Source organism: Aythya marila (assembly GCF_965140915.1).
Source record: "Aythya marila genome assembly, chromosome: 25".
NCBI classification, from domain to species: Eukaryota; Metazoa; Chordata; class Aves; order Anseriformes; family Anatidae; genus Aythya; species Aythya marila.
Window position 1 is genome coordinate 4,737,785 of NC_139066.1, and position 18,813 is coordinate 4,756,597.

General features: G+C 55.1%; 2 protein-coding genes across 6 annotated transcripts in view; one reads left to right on the forward strand and one right to left on the reverse strand.

The window, feature by feature from the left end:
* Nucleotides 1-12,584, forward strand: part of FBXL20 (F-box and leucine rich repeat protein 20) — a 32,731-nt gene extending 20,147 nt beyond the window's left edge. For 3 of the 5 annotated variants that reach the window (XM_082779192.1, XM_082779196.1, XM_082779195.1), the window contains 11 exons: nt 1,299-1,393; nt 1,845-1,913; nt 2,107-2,202; nt 3,494-3,620; nt 5,616-5,690; nt 6,530-6,660; nt 7,939-7,999; nt 8,526-8,570; nt 9,919-9,975; nt 10,792-11,004; nt 11,637-12,584. In XM_082779192.1, coding sequence (XP_082635318.1) covers nt 1,299-1,393; nt 1,845-1,913; nt 2,107-2,202; nt 3,494-3,620; nt 5,616-5,690; nt 6,530-6,660; nt 7,939-7,999; nt 8,526-8,570; nt 9,919-9,975; nt 10,792-11,004; nt 11,637-11,744 — 1,077 coding nt within the window. In that variant the 3' untranslated portion in view covers nt 11,745-12,584. The remainder of the gene's footprint in view (nt 1-1,298; nt 1,394-1,844; nt 1,914-2,106; nt 2,203-3,493; nt 3,621-5,615; nt 5,691-6,529; nt 6,661-7,938; nt 8,000-8,525; nt 8,571-9,918; nt 9,976-10,791; nt 11,005-11,636) is intronic. The other 2 variants (XM_082779193.1, XM_082779194.1) reach the window with 1 other exon arrangement.
* Nucleotides 12,585-14,676: 2,092 nt separating this feature from the next.
* RPL19 (ribosomal protein L19) lies at nt 14,677-17,202 on the reverse strand. The gene is made up of 6 exons (XM_082778853.1): nt 17,182-17,202; nt 16,474-16,580; nt 15,947-16,069; nt 15,632-15,752; nt 15,321-15,431; nt 14,677-14,875 (listed from the first exon to the last, which is right to left on the reverse strand). Exons 1-6 carry the CDS (start codon nt 17,184-17,186, stop codon nt 14,752-14,754), a joined length of 591 nt encoding a protein of 196 aa, XP_082634979.1. The 5' UTR covers nt 17,187-17,202; the 3' UTR covers nt 14,677-14,751.
* Nucleotides 17,203-18,813: the final 1,611 nt, after the last annotated feature.

An 18,813-nucleotide genomic window follows, 5' to 3' on the forward strand; every position in this document is an offset into this window, starting at 1 on the left:
TGATAACAGGCACTGATCTCCTACCGTGCCCTGGACGTGCCGGAGGTGTGCCAATACCTTGCACGGAGGTGCAGCACAGCCAGAGGTGCCCGGTCTAGCAGGAAGCGTGGCTGGAGCTGATCCACTCGGTCTGTGTAGGAGGGAGAGCAGAGTGCTGCGGGCACAGCCCCACCTGCTCTTCATGACTGCTTTTTGCATGGTTTCCACATCAAATGTGTGTTCTTCCACGAGCCCCAGCCTCCCCTTTCAAAGGGAGGTGCCGTGGTGTGTTGCACCTAACCTCCGAGCACCCGCCAGGCCTCCCGATGTCCTAAATGTTCCTTGCTTTAAAGCAATGCAAATCCAGCAGCTGACGTAAATTGCATTTATAATGGGACTTATTCAAATCTTCTCGTTCAAGCGTGTGACTTCGTAGGCTGGCCAGAGGAATCACAAAGGTACGCCTGCTGCTCGGGAACCCTCCAGCCCTTCCATGCAGGTCAGGCTTTCGGCTGTTCCCACTGCCCCCCAGGGCCTGTGGTGTTGGCAGGAGCCCCCCCAGAGCTCTGGTGGGGCTGGTGACCCTCCTTCGGTCGTGGTATTACGTGGTGCCCAGCCTGCTGCTTGATTCTTAGTTGTTTTGGTTGGAAAAAGGTAGTAGGAAAACATCCTTGGCCCTACAGGGGGCTTAAATGCTGCCTTGACGAACTGAGAGGGGTTCCTGGTGTGTGATAAGCAACCGTGGAATAAAGTGGAGGGGAAGGTGGTGCAATTCCTGGACGCTGCTACTGATGCTCTCAGTGGCTTTTGTTCAATCAGAAATACCTGGCTAAATGCTAACTTGTCCTAGGGTCTTGGCAGCCTTCCACCAATTGCAAATGTTGGGGGGGAAAATCCATTCTCCGGATCCGTTGAACACAAACGTTTGGATCCCTTTTCTGCAAGGGGAAAACTGGTGGGCTAGCTGTGTCTCAGCTCCATTTTGAATAGAAATTGAGGTGTATCCATTCGCAGTACTGCTTTCCATCTGCTTGGGTAGTCTGCATCAACATCCAGGGCTCTGGGCTGGAGGAAATCCTCAGCTGCCAGCCTGAACTCGCCTCCTCCAGCCGTAGGTGCCTTTTCTCTCCATCTTCAGAAGCTGAATAATTTCCCCTCTCCCTGCCTTAGATTATCACCGTGGCACTTTTTGTTTCCGTGGCAATGTCTGACCTAGAATAACAAACTGTTGTTGTTAGAAGTTTGAATTCAGCTTTTTGAATGCTGAAGTCACTTGGGGTTCTTCTGGATTTTCACGTAGCTCCTTCTGTCTCCAACAGGGCCGAGTAGTGGAGAACATTTCCAAGAGATGCGGGGGGTTCTTGAGGAAGCTGAGCCTGCGTGGCTGCCTAGGAGTGGGAGACAACGCATTAAGGTAAAGGCACAGCTCGCTTCTGCTCTTAAAAGTAAAGTAGAGAGTGATTCAGCCTCTCCAGCCACAGAGGGCTGATAGGCACAAACGCTTTGGAACTGAGATCTTTAGCCTGTGCCTGACTTAAAACACTGAGAGCAGTAACACAGAAGCAACCTTTATCGTTCCTTAACTTCGCTCGCTGGTTGTTTTCATTAAAATAATACCAGCTGCTGCTACAGGCTAAGCAGTAATTGCTGCTAAATCACAAACTTTTGCCTTTGGGCTGGGAAATCTATGAATTTATTTCCATTCGGTGAAATCCCAGGGCAAGATACAGGGCACCGTGAGGTTACTTCTTGTTTATTTTGCCTGAGACCATTTTCTAAAATTTTATCTGATGTGTTAAATGCAGTAGAACGCCTGGAAATGTATTGCCTGACAAGTACAGTGTTTTGCCTTTCATTCAATAAAGGACATTTGCACAGAACTGCAGAAATATTGAAGTATTGAACCTGAATGGCTGTACCAAGATCACAGACGCGTGAGTAATGATCTCTTCTGTTTCCACTGTTATCCCCCTTTTCTGGGGGGAAAGGGGGATATATTCTCAGCTTCCTTTTTGAAGGGAAGGCCAGGCTTGTGCATGCAGCAGGTAATATAATGGGTGTCGTATGAAATGCATACGGCTTTGAATATGCCTGTCATGTCAGAGTCTCTCATGTGTTCTCTTCCAGTACGTGTACCAGCCTCAGTAAGTTCTGCTCTAAGCTCAGGCACCTTGATTTGGCTTCCTGCACTTCCATAACCAACATGTCCCTGAAAGCACTGAGGTAGGAGTTGACAACGTTGACTTTTGCCCGTTGATTCCAGGTAGTGTGACCCGCTGCAGCCCCGTGTTCCTTGTGTGCCTTGGAGGAGACTGAAGTAGGCTGAGGTTTAACCGTGTTTAGAGTTCAGGCATCCCCCAGCAGAGCTCAGTGTTCACGTTGTGCCTCCTGGTTTGCAGAGACAGGGGAGGAGGATGCAATAAAAGCTGCCCTTAAACTTGTTTGTATCCATCCTGGCGATTATTTGCAGCAGAAGCATTACATTGAATTGAAGTCTTGGAGGAGGGATTGGGGGTGTAGGGAGAAAAAAAAAAAGGCTTAGTTTGTCTTTTTTAAATGTTGGTTTGCTAACAGCCAGCTTCTGCACTGTAAGTGTACCACTGCATACGTAGTGTTTACGTAGCCAGAAGGTGAACACCAGCATGTGACTATTTGTCTTTTCAAACTGCTTAGGAGACTTGTAACTGCTTAAATCTGCTAAATGGAATTGCCAAGTAATCTAGAAAAGGAAGGGAAAGACAGACATTGGTGGGAAGATATTGGGACAGAGGAAAGGAGGCAAAAAAAACCACTGAAGGTAACGATGGAGGCCGAGCTTTAGAAAAAATAATAAAAATTTCAAGTGGTATCCCAGCAGAATAAAATAAAAGGAAAGCTGTATCACGGGGGAAAAAAATGAGGGTTCACCTAGGTACCAACAGAAAAACATGGATTTAAAAAAAAAAAATGAATGGTTTTGTTATTTTTGTGGCTGTGTTAAAGTACTTTGAGCTTGTTTTTTCTTCCCTTGAGGGTCTTCATCCCTGTCTCTAATTTCAAATGGTCAAATTTCTGCTGCAGCTATCTTAAATACCAGATAGCATCTATATTTCTTGATTGCCAATTGCACTGAGTGTTACTCCTGCTGGCAGCTATTTGTAAACGCAGAGTTAGATCTGGAAAGTCAGAGGCAGCATGGAGAGCAGCCCGATTTTTGGCTCTGGCTGTGGGCAGTTTGGTTGTGTTTGGGTCCAGAAAGTGCATAAACTGTGTGTGTAGGACGGGGAGGTGCCCAGAAGGGGGTACGCTGGCCTTGTTTTGCCCTCCTGATGCCCTGCTCTAGAGCTCCTGACAGTGCCTCTGGAAAGCTGCTCACACCTGGAGGTGTTTGACGAGGAAGTGTTCCCCGTGGGGTGTGGGTGTTCACCAGTGCTCCTGTGGGTCCCAAAACTGGGGAATTCCTAGTTCTGCCTCGAAGCGGGATGTCCTTGTAAAGCAAAAAAGCTGCCACACGCTTTTCCTTTCGCCTCCCAAGCGAGGGGTGCCCGCTGCTGGAACAGCTGAATATCTCCTGGTGCGACCAAGTGACGAAGGATGGCATCCAGGCCCTGGTGCGAGGCTGCGGGGGGCTCAAAGCCCTGTTCCTGAAGGGCTGCACGCAGGTACGGCTCCGCGGTGCTCCAGCGAGCCACAGCAGCTGGTTCATGGCTGCTGCAACCAAGTGTTTGGGGATGAAGCACTGTGGGGTTTTCTCTTCCCAGAAATGTTGCATTGCTGCAATTATTCACTGTCTGTCTGGTGGAGGTTAACTGCTTTTTTTTTTTTTTTTGGGAAATTCTTTAATAGCCGGAGCTCAGCGTGAGCAGTGGGACAGCGAACTAATTGCCTATCTAGCTGTAGAACCATTCTTCTTCCCCCCCATCGGGAGCACACTGAGCAAACTTTTATTTTTTTTTTTCTAAAGAAAAGATAAGTTTATTATCCGTGGCTAGACCCATCTGGTTTTGAAGGCTCAGAAAATTTTAGAAAGCGCGACAGGGCTTTCATTTCCAGTGGTGATAGAATTGCCTTGCTGGGTCATTTGGACCTTCCAGCTGGTCAGAGAAATCCCCGTGTTTGGGACTCCTTGGAAATACTTCTGCAGCCAGCCAGGAGCATAATGCTATTCCCTCGTGTAGCTCCTGAGCCACAGCAGTACGTTTTGAAGAGGCTGCAGAGCCTGTGCTGCTTTTCTTTGGGATACGTAAATGGCATGCCAGCTCTCACAGCTGAAAGCTGGTTTGCTCCCTTTTTGATATTTAGACTTAATTTCCTTTAATCATACTTCAGTTCCTTGTCTGGTGAATCACTGGAAAGTGTAATACAGAGAAACATTCGCACTACATCTTTACTAAGGAGCTGTATTCATTGTGAGCTGGGGCACAGGGAACATCAGCCTTGGGCATTAGTCTCTCAGTGAGCAAGAGCTTGCAAAGCCCTTTCACAAAGAACGTGGGGACCAATCCTCATTTCTTAGTTGGGGTGCAGTCTTTTTAACGCAGACAGATCAGGCTAGAAAAGAGCAAAGCTGCATCTCCGAATCTTGCTTTTGAAAAAGGAGAGGAAAGGAGGAAAGCTGACCCTGCAGGGGCTGAAAGCTGTGGCCCAGAGGCTGCCGAGAGCTGAGGAGCCCCAAGGTGGACCTGGCAGCTGGTCGCTCTCATCTGCTGGGTGCTCGTCCCCAGACACCATCAGCGCTTGTTTGGTTTGGATTTATTTTTGGGGGGCGGGCATTCCTTAGGAATGAGTCACTAAGTGCCATTTTCGTCTGCTGCCTATAGACAAACAGCTATATGTTTTTATCAGACAAAAAAGCACATTTCTTTTCTGCAAGGACACAAAGTCCTAAAAGGGTTGGGTGATGGGCAGAGCAACAACACATTGTGTGTACAAAATGGAAGTGATACCCTTGGGTGCCTGAGCAAGCCCAGCCGTAAGGGCAATAGTGGGCAATTTTTGTTAAATGTTTATTGCTGTTGTGTTTTTTTTTAACATGTGAAGTGGGTATACGCAGCTGTCAAAATGGCTTGATTAAAGATAATAACAATCTCAGCCTATTTTGAGGATTCAGGTCATGGAAACAGCTTGAGTTTCTAGTAATTTATAGAGTCATGAGTAATATTGATGGTAGTACATCCTTGTTATCAATTATTTGCCATCTGTTCTTATAGATTTAAGAATAGCAAGCTTTTTTTTTTTTTTATCATCAGAAAGCAACGTGGATGTGTTTGTGCTCCTCATGTTGAAATAATACTTCATCTTTTTTGAGAGCCCTGCTGTTGCAGTATGAAAGCAGGTCCTCGTGGGCCCTCGCTAGTGAAGCGTCGCCTTAATTCCCGTAAAGACTTTCTGACTTCACGACTTGCTCTGTTAATCACACGTTTGATCGGATCAGCCCTTCTCTAAATCAGTAACTTGGTGTTGTGGGTCTTTGAACTCTGTTCCTGGGATGTACAAAATGGCACGCGCCTGCTGCTGCGCATTTTGAGACTGCATCGCCCTCCTCCCCCACAGCTGTCCCAACCACAGACGTTTTATTGTTCTCAAAGCTTCCTTTTGAAGACTGTTTCAAGTATTTAACAGGTTGTTTCAGCCTCTGATTTTTTTTTTTTTTCCAGCTTGAGGATGAAGCTCTCAAATATATCGGCGCACATTGTCCTGAACTGGTGACTTTAAACCTTCAGACGTGCTTAGTAAGTAACCTGCCCCGTGACTTCCCGCCTGTGTTTTGAGGCCATCCCCAAGCAGAACCACGCAGAACGCGCTCGATCCCAGAAACATCATCTCTGCAGCCAGGGCAGTTGTAAATTTACGAGACTCTTAAAAAAAACAGTTGATGAAAACCAGCTTTCTGGGAGTGCTCGGCGATGTTGAATAAGGCCCCGAAACAGTGTCACTGCATTCAGCTCCTCAGCTTTGTCTCCTTGCCCTGCCCGCGGGGCTTCTGAACTCCCTTGCAGGACTAGCTGGAGAAATTCTTTCCACGGGGCTGGAATGCCTGCGTGGCCTTCCTGCCAGCTTCCTCCCAGCTCTCCCCACACTGAACCAAGAGGGGCGATTTCCCTGCTCAGGACCAGTTGCTCTGCAGTGCCAAAAATGCGTATTTATGCCCCAAATGAAACCGAAGCGGGTTCTTTGGGTGTAATATCCCGCAGTGGGTCTGATTCAGTGGGGATGGGAAGTCCCGGCTCTCTCCCAGGGAGGTGGGCAAGGCCCCTGGGGGCTGTGGGGCTGGGCCCTACGCTGCAGCCCCGGCCCCGTGAGCAGAGCACACGGGATGAGAGGGACCCTTGGTGTCTGGGGACCCAGCCGGGCTGCTGGAGTTGCTGTGGTGTGAGTTTGGCAGGGTCTGGGCCGCGAGGTGGGCTCTTAGCTCTCACATGGTGGTCCCAAAACGCATTTGTGGGTTGAAAGAAGCAGAATTTGGCCTCGGTTAAGTTCCTGGTTGGAAATCTGAGAGGAAAACGCGCAGCACGTTGCTCTTCCCCCTCCTGTGTCACGGCCTGTGATGCTGTCCTTGTCTCTCTCGTAGCAAATCACAGACGACGGGCTCATCACGATATGCAGAGGGTGCCACAAGCTGCAATCCCTGTGTGCCTCGGGCTGCTGTAACATCACCGACGCCATCCTGAACGCCCTGGGACAGAACTGCCCCAGGCTGAGGTAAGCTCTCGGCGGGTCCCTGAGCTTTGGTGACCCCTGCGTGTGAGCAGAGGGTCCTGGGGACACGGTCACGCCGTGCTGGAGCTGCTTTGTTACTGCTGTGCTGCGAGGTGACCGTGGGTGTACCCCCCAAAAAATCCCTCAAGTTTAGGAACAAACACAAGGGGACAAAAGGCTGGGAGGAGAGCTCCGTGCCACGGCTGTCTGTGCTGCCAGGGCACTCGCTTGCAGCAGTCTCACTCCAAACCATTGTGTATTTCCTTCTGCTTTTTGTGGAAAACAGCTGAGGTTAGGTTACTTCAGTACTGAGAACTGAAAATGCATTTAGACAATATTGTTTCCTCGTAACGTGTGATGCTGGCAGGATTTTCACAGTGATTTTATAGCAGACGGAATTTGTGCTTTCACTCAAAAGGGTGGGCTTCCAGCATCCAGCTTGCTTTTTACTTAAGGATATATTTTTTTAATCAGGACAAGTTTTTCCAGGAACAATTTGCTATAATTCAGAAAATGGCCAGGTGCAGGAAGAAGAGATGGTTTTAATCTGGCATCTGTAAGAGCTGGGTGGCCTCTAGTAATTAGCATAAAATACACGGGGGGGGGAGCATCTATTTCCCACAATAAGCTCCTTGAAAGAATCGAGGTGTAAAGCGCAGGGTGCGAGTACATGGAAACTGGTTGGGAAAGGGGATGGCAAAACGTGGCTTCGGTTCAGGCCATTTCTGTGTGTGTTCAGCCGGAGTTCCACATGGATTGGGGAAAATTGGTTTGCCTTTCTCTAAAGGCAGATAAATGTTAGTGCTGTGAAGCAAACCCCTGCAGAGCTGCAGTAAGAAAGCCTGTCTGCTGGCACAGCAGAGAAGACCTGAAGCTCTTCTGTCGAGGCGTTAAATATTTTATTTTCGTGTCCCTCTGCTGGGTTGTGGTGCCTCCTGACTTGTATTGCACACTTCTCATGATGAGCTCTGCGTTTGGGGTAGAAACCAGAGCACTGGGGGCTTTTTTGAGCTCCTTAGTCCAACGTTTGTCAGACCAGACCTGCCCTGCCTCGTAGCAGGCACGGACTGAGCGAGCCTTGGAGTTCCCCTTTGGCCTGACTTCTCCTTTTCTTCTCCTGTGACCTACGCTCAGGTGAAGAGGGTGGCTGCTCTGTGCAGATCATCCTCAGAGAGCACAGCCTAAACGGGGGTAGGCTTTTCTGGGTTGCTGGAAGCTTTTAATGAAACTCTGAAAAGCAAAACGACTCCACCATGGTTATTATCAATTCTTTCTGTGCAGAATATTAGAAGTTGCAAGGTGTTCTCAGCTAACAGATGTGGGCTTTACTACTCTAGCTAGGGTAAGTGCTCGTTTCCACTCTCCCTCAAGTATCTTTGCTTTCTTTTCGTGATGGATATGAACGAACAGCACCCTTGTCTCTCGAGTGTTGTAATGCTTTTCCTCTTGAAGTGTGGATGGAAGCCAGGTTGTACATAATTTCTGGTATCTTAAGCATTGTCCTGGCCCACACACCTCAGAGGACTCGCATCTGAACTAAGTGAAATGTTAAATACTTGGGAGCAACAAAATTGAATGTTTGTTCTAGATTAATCTGTGTTCTGTACAACTGACCCTGCATTTAAACCCCTTTACTTTCTATAATTAAAAAAAAAAAAAATCTCAGTGTGTTTAAATGAGTGAAATTGCTAGATTCCCTTACTGTTTGGTGGTGTTCATAAAGAAACAGCAGAATTTCTTTTCCATCCCATTGTTTCACAGAGAAAAACCTTTGTTGCTAAAAAGGGCTGTCTGTCTTGTAGACGTCTTTGTGTTTGCTGTCAAAACTTCACACTGACTTTTGTGTTTGGTCCTCTGCTTGTTCCCAGAACTGCCACGAGCTTGAAAAAATGGACCTAGAAGAGTGCGTCCAGGTAGGAGGTGCCACCTCTGGCAGTTACTTGTTTTTTTTTTGTTTGTTTGTTTGTTTTTTAGCACAATCACAGTGGTTTGGAAAGATGGTGAAAAAGCAGCAAGTTGGCTCCAAATGGGAGCTTGATTTAGGATCCTGAGGAAAAAGATCAGATATCTTTGGACAAGAAAGCGTTGACTTTGTAGTGTAATCCTTTGTTTGTATTTCATAGCAATAAATGCTACTGTAAGGGTAATAAAATAGATCTTTAATAGCAGTGAGATGTGTCTAGGAGGTCATGTGTCAAAGGTCATAACTCACACACCGATACAAGATAAAGTCCCAGAATAAAACCTTTGCATGTAGGGAAGCTTTGTGCCATATAATACTGCTAGGAATAAAGGAAATTGGGTCGGTTGTTTTTATTTTCATGGAGAAAAACAGCAGATTGTTGGAACAGCGGTGAATTTTGTACACGGGACATGGAAACAACTTGAAATAAAACCAGGGTGCCCGTTCTAGTCTTAGCCTTCCTCAAAGACTGTGGGGTGCAGTGTAACGAGCTGGATGTTGTTGTCTGTGGACATCCCAATCCTGCAGATGTCCTCCTTAGTTCCAGGGCTGTGCTGTCCTGTAGGGATGTGCCATAAGCTGGTTACCTTGACAGGGAAAAATCCTTGAAGTTACTCAGGACCCCAGGAAAAATTTCCAGCCTTAAGGACGGATTTGGAGCTGACTGAGGTCCCTGGGTTTTGCTTCCTGCGATGAGAACAAAGCGACCCCAGCGCTCGGTGCTTCCTGGCGTTTACGGGGCAGAAATTCAGGAGGTCGTAGGAGGAAACGACAGTAGTCCAGACAGGAAACCATTCAAAGTTAACCCAAAAAGGAAGAAGAAAAATTGGGCTGTGTCCTTGGGCTGCACCGAATAAAGGCAGCGCAGCAAGTTCCCTCTGAAGGCCTTAAATGAGAAACCCGTTGTGCCGAGGCGCTTTCTTCCCGAAGAAATAACGAACAGCTCAGTGCACGGAGCTGGTGGAAGGGCTTTGAACACCTCCTTGTACTTCAGAGACAAATGTTTAGGAGTCGTCGTGTTTCTGCCCGCCTGCTTCACAAGAGCTGCTCCAGGAGGCTCAGAACAGCAGCAGCGCCAGTGCCCTGGCAGTCCTTGAAGGACACGAGTTGAGTAAGGGAGCAGAGAAATGCGTACCTCTGGAGCCTGGTCACGCAGGAGATGGGTCCTGAGGCACTCAGGACGATGCCTGTGTCGAACATGGTCACAGATTAGGCAGAAATTTGCAGTTGGTCTTTGGTAGAGGGGTAAAAAGTCCTTGTGCCAAGCGTCCGACCTGAAAAGCTTTTCTCTTTTCCAGATAACAGACAGTACGCTCATCCAGCTCTCCATACACTGTCCGCGGCTTCAGGTTCTGGTGAGTGTTATAAGTGAGACGTTGAGTATTTTCTTCCCACAGACAAAGGGATTTCGAGCCCTGCCTGCGGGGATTTATTTGTCTCTCTGACTTCACTGATGTGTTGCGAAGTCTTGGAAGAATTCAGCTAGAAACTTGACCCCGGAGAACCTATTGTCCCTCCCCTACTGCTAGCATGAATCGTGTGCCAGGCACCCACAGCTGCCTGAAAATGAGCTGGAGGACACTGAATTCTCCTGACAGCAGCCTCTGGTTTTCCTCAACACGCTTAGCAGAATCTGTCCACGAGGCAGGCTGTCGGTAACCGTGTGGGAGAGGAGCCTGCAGCCCCTGGAACACGGAGCTGGGCCCACAATAACCTGTGCCCCTGTGAAAAGCAGCAGGCTGGTGCCCTCTCCTAGACCAAGCCCTCTTCCAAGCCCTCTTCCTCCTCCAGAAGCTGCAGCGTGCAGCCCAAAAAAGCACCAAGCATTGGTGATGCTGCGTTCCTGCTGCTGCTTACACCCAGCGCCAGGGTCCTGCCTGTGATGTGGGGGGCCATAGGTTTTACAGAGGGGGCTTCTTCAACAGCAGAGGCATTTTTCTGTTCCCTTGCAGTGAGCATTTACTGTCCTGAGATCCTTTCTCCTCACCTTCCCCCCCCTGGGTCCCCAGGGGTGCCTCCAGCACACGGAGAGCACCCGTGGGGCAAACCCGCGGGTGTTGCACCTACAAACCCTGGCCCAGGTTGTCCCTTGTCCCAAAACCCCCCAGGCAGGGCGTTTTGCTGGTGGCTGCTGGTGGCAGGGGCCGCTGACCGCCTCCGTTTGGGTGCAGAGCTTGTCCCACTGCGAGCTGATCACGGACGACGGGATCCGCCACCTGGGAAACGGCGCCTGCGCGCACGACCGCCTGGAGGTGATCGAGCTGGACAACTGCCCCCTGATCACCGACGCCTCCCTGGAGCACCTGAAAAGCTGCCACAGCCTGGAGAGGATAGAACTGTACGACTGCCAGCAGATCACGCGGGCGGGGATCAAGAGACTCAGGGTAAAAATTAATACTAGTAATAGTCGTTAATAAAAGCACGGCCAGGGCTGTGACTTGGTCGCTTTGTCTGGAGGGGCTGAGGCTGTAGGTTCCTCGTGGTCTGGTGCTTGGTCTGAAAATATTGAGGTCAATCGCCTACCAAATTAATAGAATTAATCGTGCTCCTGTGCTCGGAAGCTTGTGTGGGGCTGGATGCTGGCTGGTCAGGGAGAAATGTAATTGCTGTGTCTTTTTTTGGTTTGTTTTTGATTTTTTTTTGGTAATTGCTATGGGGACGTTTGGGTGGGCGAGGAGCCGGAGCAGCTCTGTCAGTAGCCGTGGGGCCGTCTGAGGCACCCTGAGCCCCGTGCCTCAGTTTCCCCACCCATTAGAGAGGGATAGGAGTCCGGGCTGGTTTGCAGAGCACGAGGTCGGAGCAGAGCTGTTCTGTTCCCCGAATTCAGTGCGGGATTAATGCAGAGGAAGGGGTGCCAGCAGTTCCCACTCCCCGCAGCTGTTTTCTGCTACCAGAATTTGCCAATCCGCGGTTTGTGGAAAAATCACAGCATTGAACCGAAGGAGTTTTTGGTTTTTTTTTTTAATATAAAAATCCCGTTTTTACCCCGCGGGCTGTGCTGTGCTTGTCGTTGCAGACCCACCTCCCCAACATCAAAGTCCATGCCTACTTCGCGCCCGTGACCCCCCCCCCGTCGGTGGGGGGCAGCAGGCAGCGCTTCTGCAGATGCTGCATCATCCTATGACGGCGGCGGCGGCCGGCCTCGCGGACTGAGTATTTAATGACACCCCCAGAGTCACGGTGGACACCAGAACCCTCGAGGAAAGCGATCCCAGAGTCATTCGCAAGGGGCCAGTGAGCGGGGCCGCAGCGCCAGGCCCCCCCACCCTGTAGCCACCCATCCGCATCCATCCGCACCCCCCCCACCTGCTCCAGCGAACCGCTGAACTCTCCGCGCCCTCCCGGAGCTGGAGCCCTCGGCTTTTTTTTTTTCTGTAGGTGGCTTTGGGAGAACTCGGAACCATTCCTGCTGGGCATGCTCGGACAAAAGCGCTGTGGAGAGGAGGCTTTGGCGAAGCCCAACGGACTTTGTTTGCTACGGAGGAGGAGGAGGTTGGAGCGGTGACTGCAGCCCTCGGAAACGGGGAGAGGGAGAGGACGGATCGTGCTTGAACCCTGCATCCGCTGGCCAGGAGGGGGAAGGAAAACAAAACAAAAAAAAACAGGAAAAGAAAACCCCAACGAGTTCCGTGTCCGTTTTTCAGCGAGGGGACGAGCCAGCGCAGCTCCCTCGTGCTCCTCTGCTTCCCCTTCCCGGCCGGGCACGCTCACGTCGAAGGTTCGCCCCCTCCGTGCTCGGCAGCACCCGGCTCAGCGCCTCCCTAGGTGGTTGTGATGTAGCTCCAAGTCTGTAACGTCAGGCTCAGTTTTGGTCTTTTTTTGTTTTGTTTTACCCTTCCCACACCCTGCTCTTTTTTTTTTTTTTCCTTCCCCTCCCGCTCTGTAATTCAGCCCTTCTGAGATTCACCAAACGAAAGTCACAGAAACAATCCGAGCTTTTTTTTTTTTTTTTTTTTTTTTTTTTCCCCACCGCTGGGAGCCTGAAGCGACCCTTTGGGAAGGTTTTTAAGGTTTTTCCACCCAAAACCAGCTGCGCTCCTCAGCTCCTCGGGCTGTTTTACCCAGAGGCTGGCTGCGTTTGTTTTGCATTTCAGGTTTTACCCCAGGGGTGAGAAATCCCCCTCGATGTAGGGGGACGAGTTAGAGCCCGTTCCGGTGACCGTAAGTCCCCCGCTCTGCCTCTCCTTTCCCCCCTTTTCCCCCCCTACAAAAAGTGAAGTAGGGAATTCGGGGCTGCTGCTCCCTGCCCCGGCCAGGAGCCAAGGACCCCGTAACGCAGCGGGGCCGTGCCCGGGGTCGTGGGCACCCAGGGCCGGGCGTTTTTCTCCCTTCGGCATCTTCTGCAGGTAAGTGAAGGATGAAAGGAGTGAAAGGAGGTGAAAAGGAGGTGAAAAAGAGGTTTTTCCATCTGCCAGCCCAGGGGGTGCCCACAGCAGCCGCTTTTGGGGTGTTTCAGGCGGAATTGACCCCGGTGCTTCAAAGGGGGAGGTCGGCCGGGGGGGGTACCGGGGGCAGGGTTTGGGGAAAGCGTAGCCAGGAGCACGTCTTAAATCGGGGGCTCCCCCCCCCTCCTGCTGGAGTCCCGCTGTGGGGAGCAGCTTTTGGGGTCCCCAGGGCTCCTTTAGGGCCGGGGGCTTGCTCTGAGGCTGCTCCGAAGGTCGCTGAGGGCCACCAGCCCCCTATAACCCGGCCTTTCCCCCCCCCCCGGTGTGTGTTTAATGGAGCCTGCGGGGGGGGGGGGCAGCTGTCAGCTCCCTCCCCGGCTGCTCGAAGTCGCTGCCATTTACCCAAATCCTCCAAATTTTACCCAAAGCACCTTCCGCACCCCCCTCCCCCCCACAGCGCTCCCTGCTCTGGTTTAATTTTTTATTTTTTGGGTGGGGGGGTGCTGAGCCAGGAGGAGCCGAGAGCGGGCTGTGGCTGCCTCGTAGCAGGTTTTTTTTGGGGAAAAAAGGCCCAAATCCTGAACCCAAAGCCTCCTCCGTTCCCTTTGGTGGTGTTTTTCGGGCGGGGGGGGGGAAGGGGGGGCGGCGCGCAGCGTCCTGCAGGCGGTTGTGTCTCCATGGACTCTCCCCGGTGTTTGTATTTATATAAAGTACCAATAAACACCATTTTCCAAGCCTCGCCTTACCGGGGGGAGCGCCTCTCTAGGGAGAAATGGGGGGCGGGGGGGGGGAAATTGGAATAAACGGGGCTGGGGGCTGCGGGGTGGGGGTGCTGGGGGCTCTCGACAAAGGTCCCGACCCCCTTAGGGCTGCTCTGGAGGGGTGAGGTGTGCTGGGGGGGGCTCAGGGCCCTTTTTTTGGGGGGGATTAAGTACTGGGGGAGGCCATTTGGGGCCAAATTTGGTGTATTTTGGGGCGGGGGGGCATGAAAGGGAGGGGGCAGCAGCATTGAGAACCCCCCGGGTGTCAATGAGGGCAGTGGGGCCTTACTGTGGGGGCTGACTGCAGATTGGGGGGGGGGTCCCACGGGTGCTGCCCCCCCACGTGTATCGCCTGGGGGGGGTCCAAGCCCTGCCCCCCCCGTGTGGATAACAGCCAATGAGCAAGCTTGGATTTGCATATCCCCTCCCCTCAGCCCCCCCCCCCACGGGGTTGGCCCAGCACCAGCATGAGCTCAGGGCTCTCGTGACCAGTTCGTGACCATGAGGGGGGGGAACAGAAAAGGGGGGGGGCTTGGGTGGTGCACCAGGGCTGTGCCCCCCCCCCAGTGTCCCCCCCAGCTTGCTGCCTCCCCCCTCCCACACCCCCAGGAGCTGCATTTGGGGCCATTAAATGGAGGCTGAGGGCTCCCTGCCCCCACCTCCAGCTGCTCTGTGCCCCCCCCACGACTCTGGGGGGGACAGCGTCACGTTTTGGGGGGGGCGGGTCCATCAGGGCCCCTTTTGGTGCCCCCGAGCACTCCCAGCCTGTGCTGGGAGCCCCAACTGGGTCAGGGAGATGGGGGTACTGCACCCCCCTTCACCCCTAGCCCTTCCCAGTTCACCCCCAGCCCTTCCCAGCCCCCCCCCCAGCTCTGGACGCCCCCCAGGGAGCCAGCCGAGGCACAGCAGCTGTGGAAGCGGTGTTTTAGGTGTTTTATTCGACCCCGGGGGCTGCAAAGCTCTACGTACACAGCCCAGGCGGCGCTCACTTCTTGGTCTCCTCCTCCTTGGAGAGGGTTTTGATGATCTCCTCCTTCTTGGCCTGCAGGCGCTCCTCGCGGCGCTTCCGAGCCTCCTTGGTCTTGGACCTGCGAGCCTCGGCCTGGTCGCTGCGAGGAAGGAAAATGCTGAAGGTGGAAAACCCCAAAGAGCCCCCAGGAGGCCGTCAGCGCTGGCCCTGTCCCCTCTTTAGTGCTGGTAGGAGCAGGGCAGCTCCCTGAGGAGGTCTGACCTTCCCCAAGCCCTCACGGCTCTCATCCTCACTAGAGGACAAGTTAAAGACAGCAGCTTTGTTCTTTAAATCCCATCTGCCTCAGGATTTATGGTAAAATATCACCTCGTGCTTGCCCTGTCATCATTCCCTATCTAAGTGGGGTTGGCAGGGAGCAGACAGCTCTGCCAGGATCACCCTGCTCCCTTCTGATTCCTCCCCATGGCTCCCAACAGCTCCACCAATTCAGGAGGAGCGCCCTGAATTTACCAGCCCGCGGTTATTTCCACAAAAAACCCTCTCGCAGCTCGCAGGCGGGAGCTCAGCAGCTCAGCAGCACTTACGCCAGGAGCTTCTTGCGAGCTTTGTCCGCCTTCAGCTTGTGGATGTGCTCCATCAGGATGCGTTTGTTCTTGAACACGTTGCCCTTCACCTTCAGGTACAGGCTGTGGTACCTGCGGGAGCAGAAGGAAGCGTGAGAGGCTGCCCAGGGGTCCAACCACAGCGGCTTCCAGGTGCCTCACACCCTTCCCAGCAGGTTTTCTACAGAAGATTTGTTTCCATCAGCAAGCTCCACGCCCAGGAGCTGCCTGTAAAGCTGCCCGGAGCGGGGAGGGCACAGGGAAGGCCGGGGATGTGCCCCCAAAAGGCTCACATGTGGCGGTCGATCTTCTTGGACTCCCTGTATCTGCGGAGCAGGCGCCTCAGGATCCGCATCCTCCTCATCCAGGTCACCTTCTCGGGCATCCGAGCGTTGGCCGTACCCTTCCTCTTACCTGGGGGGGGGAGGAAACGAGGTGAGAACGCCACCAGGCTGCTGCCAGGCGGGCACAACGCTCCCACTGGCATTGAATCCCCCTCTGCTAACACAGAATGAACTCTGCAGCAAGATCTTTAAAGAATTTTGTTCAATACAAGCCTGTAGGTGTGCCAAGGACCACAAAAATCGACCGTTTCCCTCAGCACTCACCGATGCCCATGTGCCTGCCCTTCCGGCGGGCCAAGGTGTTCTTCCTGCAGCGGGCACGGGAGTGAACGGTCACGGGCTTGCGGATGATGAGCCCATCCTTGATCAGCTTCCTGATCTGCTGACCTGGAGGGAGGAAGGAATAAACGCGTTCAGCATCTTAGGGACTAACAAAAACCACAATCAACTGGGATACGGACAAGCCAGCCAGGACTCCAGCACCACAAAGGGGCTGTGGAGGTGCTCTTTCCCCTCTCCCCATCCCATTTCTCCCTCGTTTGTCATCCCGGAGAAAAACATGGACTGAGCGTGCCACAAGGCCCTGCCGGGCACCACGTTCCTGTGAACGTGATGGGGGAGCTCTGCAAATCCTGCCAGTGATGGAATTCCACCCTACAGCACACGGCAGCTGCCCAGATGTCAGAATTGTACCCAGGCCACCACCCCTGCTAGTGAGCAGCTCACAAATCCCCACCTGGCCCACCCGACGCCCCCCTTTCCCCCGAGGGAGGTGCCCCAGGCCCCCTTACGTGAGTTAGCGTTAGCGATCTCATTGGTCTCATTGGGATCCAGCCAGACCTTCTTCTTGCCACAGCGCAGGACGCTGGAGGCCAGCCTCTTCTGCAGCCGGAGCATACTGTGGGCAGGTGGGGGGATGCCTCAGCGGCCAGAGGAACCCCCTGAGCCCCCTCAACCCCATGAGCCCACCCCAAGGGACCCCTGAGCCCCCCCTCTGGCCCCCCTAAGCCCCCCTCAGATCCCCCCAAGCCTCCCTCACCCCCCTTAGCCCCGATCACGTCCCCCCGAGCCCCTTCAGGCCCCCTCAGCCCCCTCCCAACCCCCCCTCAGGACCCCCGAACCCCCTCAACCCTCTGAGAGTCCCCCCCAATCCCCCACTCAAGACCCTGAGCGACCCCCTCGAGCCCCCTCAGGTCCACTCAGACTCCCCTCAGGTCCCCCCCAAACCCCTCTCAGCACCCCTCACCCCCATCCTCACCCCCACACCCCCCCCCGCCGCCATTTCTCCCCCTCCCCATGCCCCGGCCGCCATCTTGCCCCCCCCACCCCCGAGCCACGAGCAGGCCGCAGCCGCCCCCGCGGGGCCCAGCCGCGCTCCGCTCCCCCCAAACCCTCCCCATTCCCCTCCTAAGGTCCCGGTGAAGCCCCACGGATGGTACCGGGCCCCCCCCCGAGCCCCATCCCGGCGGGGGCCCCCCCCGGTGCCGCGCGGCGCTCACCTCATGGCGGCGGCCGGGCTGAAAGAGAGGGGCGGGGCCTCGCGCCGCGCCCACAGCGACCGGATCGTACCACCCTGCCGCCCCCCCCTCCGCCTCCCCGCCGCTTCGTGAGGCTCCGAGACGGGATCTAGGAACCTCCGCGGATTTTTCACGAGTGGGAGAAGCAGAGTGAGGCCGACACAGCCCTCTCGCGGCGTGGGGATGGGGAGAAATCAACGCTTCCCCCCCCCTTTCCTCCCCGCGGGGTGGTACGGTCCGAAAAGAGCCTGCGCGGTGTGGGGAGAGGAGAAGGGAGGGGGGAGGGGGGAGAGCGCGGCGCATGCGCAGTGAGGAGGCGTGGGCAGCACGTGGGGGGCACCGGGCACCGGGCACCGGGCACCGGGCACCGGGCACCGGGCACCGGGCACCGGGCACCGGGCACCGGGCACCGGGCACCGGGCACCGGGCACCGGGCACCGGGCACCGGGCACCGGGCACCGGGCACCGGGCACCGGGCACCGGGCACCGGGCACCGGGCACCGGGCACCGGGCACCGGGCAGGGCTCGCCCCCGTTAATATCCCGGGGAGGTGGGGAGGGGGGCTCCCGGTACCGGTTGACCCCCCCCCGGTGTACCGGGAGCCGGAGCTCAGTGCCGGTGTCTCGGTGCTCACCGCGGGGGGGGCGTTGAACTGGCTGGGGGGGGGCTACGGTGGTCGGGGGGGGCGTTCCGGTGCTGAGGGGGGGCTCCCGGTACCGGGGGGGGGTCTCCCGGTGGTGGGGGGGGTCCCGGTACTGGGGGGGGGGTCTCCGGTGGGGGGGGGTCCCGGGGTTGGGGGGGTCTCCGGGACTGGAAGTCCTGGGGATGGGGGGGTCCCGGTAATGGGGGGGGGGGGGTCTCCGGGACTTGGGGGGGGGGGTCCCGGTAATGGGGGGGGTCCCGGAGCCCCCCCCCCCGCCCCTCTCCGAGCCCCCGTCCCGGGCGGCAGATGGCGCGAGGAGAGGAGCCGGGGGCGGTGGGTTTGGGGTTGGTTTTGGGGGAAAAACACGAGAAAAACGTCAATAAACACGGATGAACGCGGGCTGCCGCCACCGGGGTCCCGCAGCAAAACGCGGCGGGGCGGGGCCGAGACCCCAAAGCCCCCCCCCCAGTCCCCTACAGACCCCACAGCCCCCCCCAGTCCCCTACAGACCCCACAGCCCCCCCCAGTCCCCTACAGACCCCACAGCACCCCACAGACTCCCCACAGCCCCCCCCCAAGGGCCCCCACAGCCCCCCCACAGGCCTCGCAGCCCCCCAGTGCCCCCCCCAGTCCCCTGGAGCCCCCACAGCCCCCCATAGACCCCCACAGCCCCCCCACAACTCCCCCCCAGTCCCCTATAGACCTCACAGGCCCCCCCCAGAGGCCCCACAGGCCCCCAACAGCCCCCCCCAGACCCCCCCAGCAACCCCCAGCCCCCCCACAGCCCTCACAGGCCCCCCACGGCCCCCACCCAGGCCTCACAGGCCCCCCCACAGCCCCCCTGGAGCCCCCCCAGCACCCCCCCAGCCCTCACAGCTCCCCATGGCCCCCCACAGCCCCCATAACCCCCCCCACCGCCCCCCAAAGCCCCCACAGCCCCCCCCCAGCCTAGGCCCTGCCACCATCTCGCC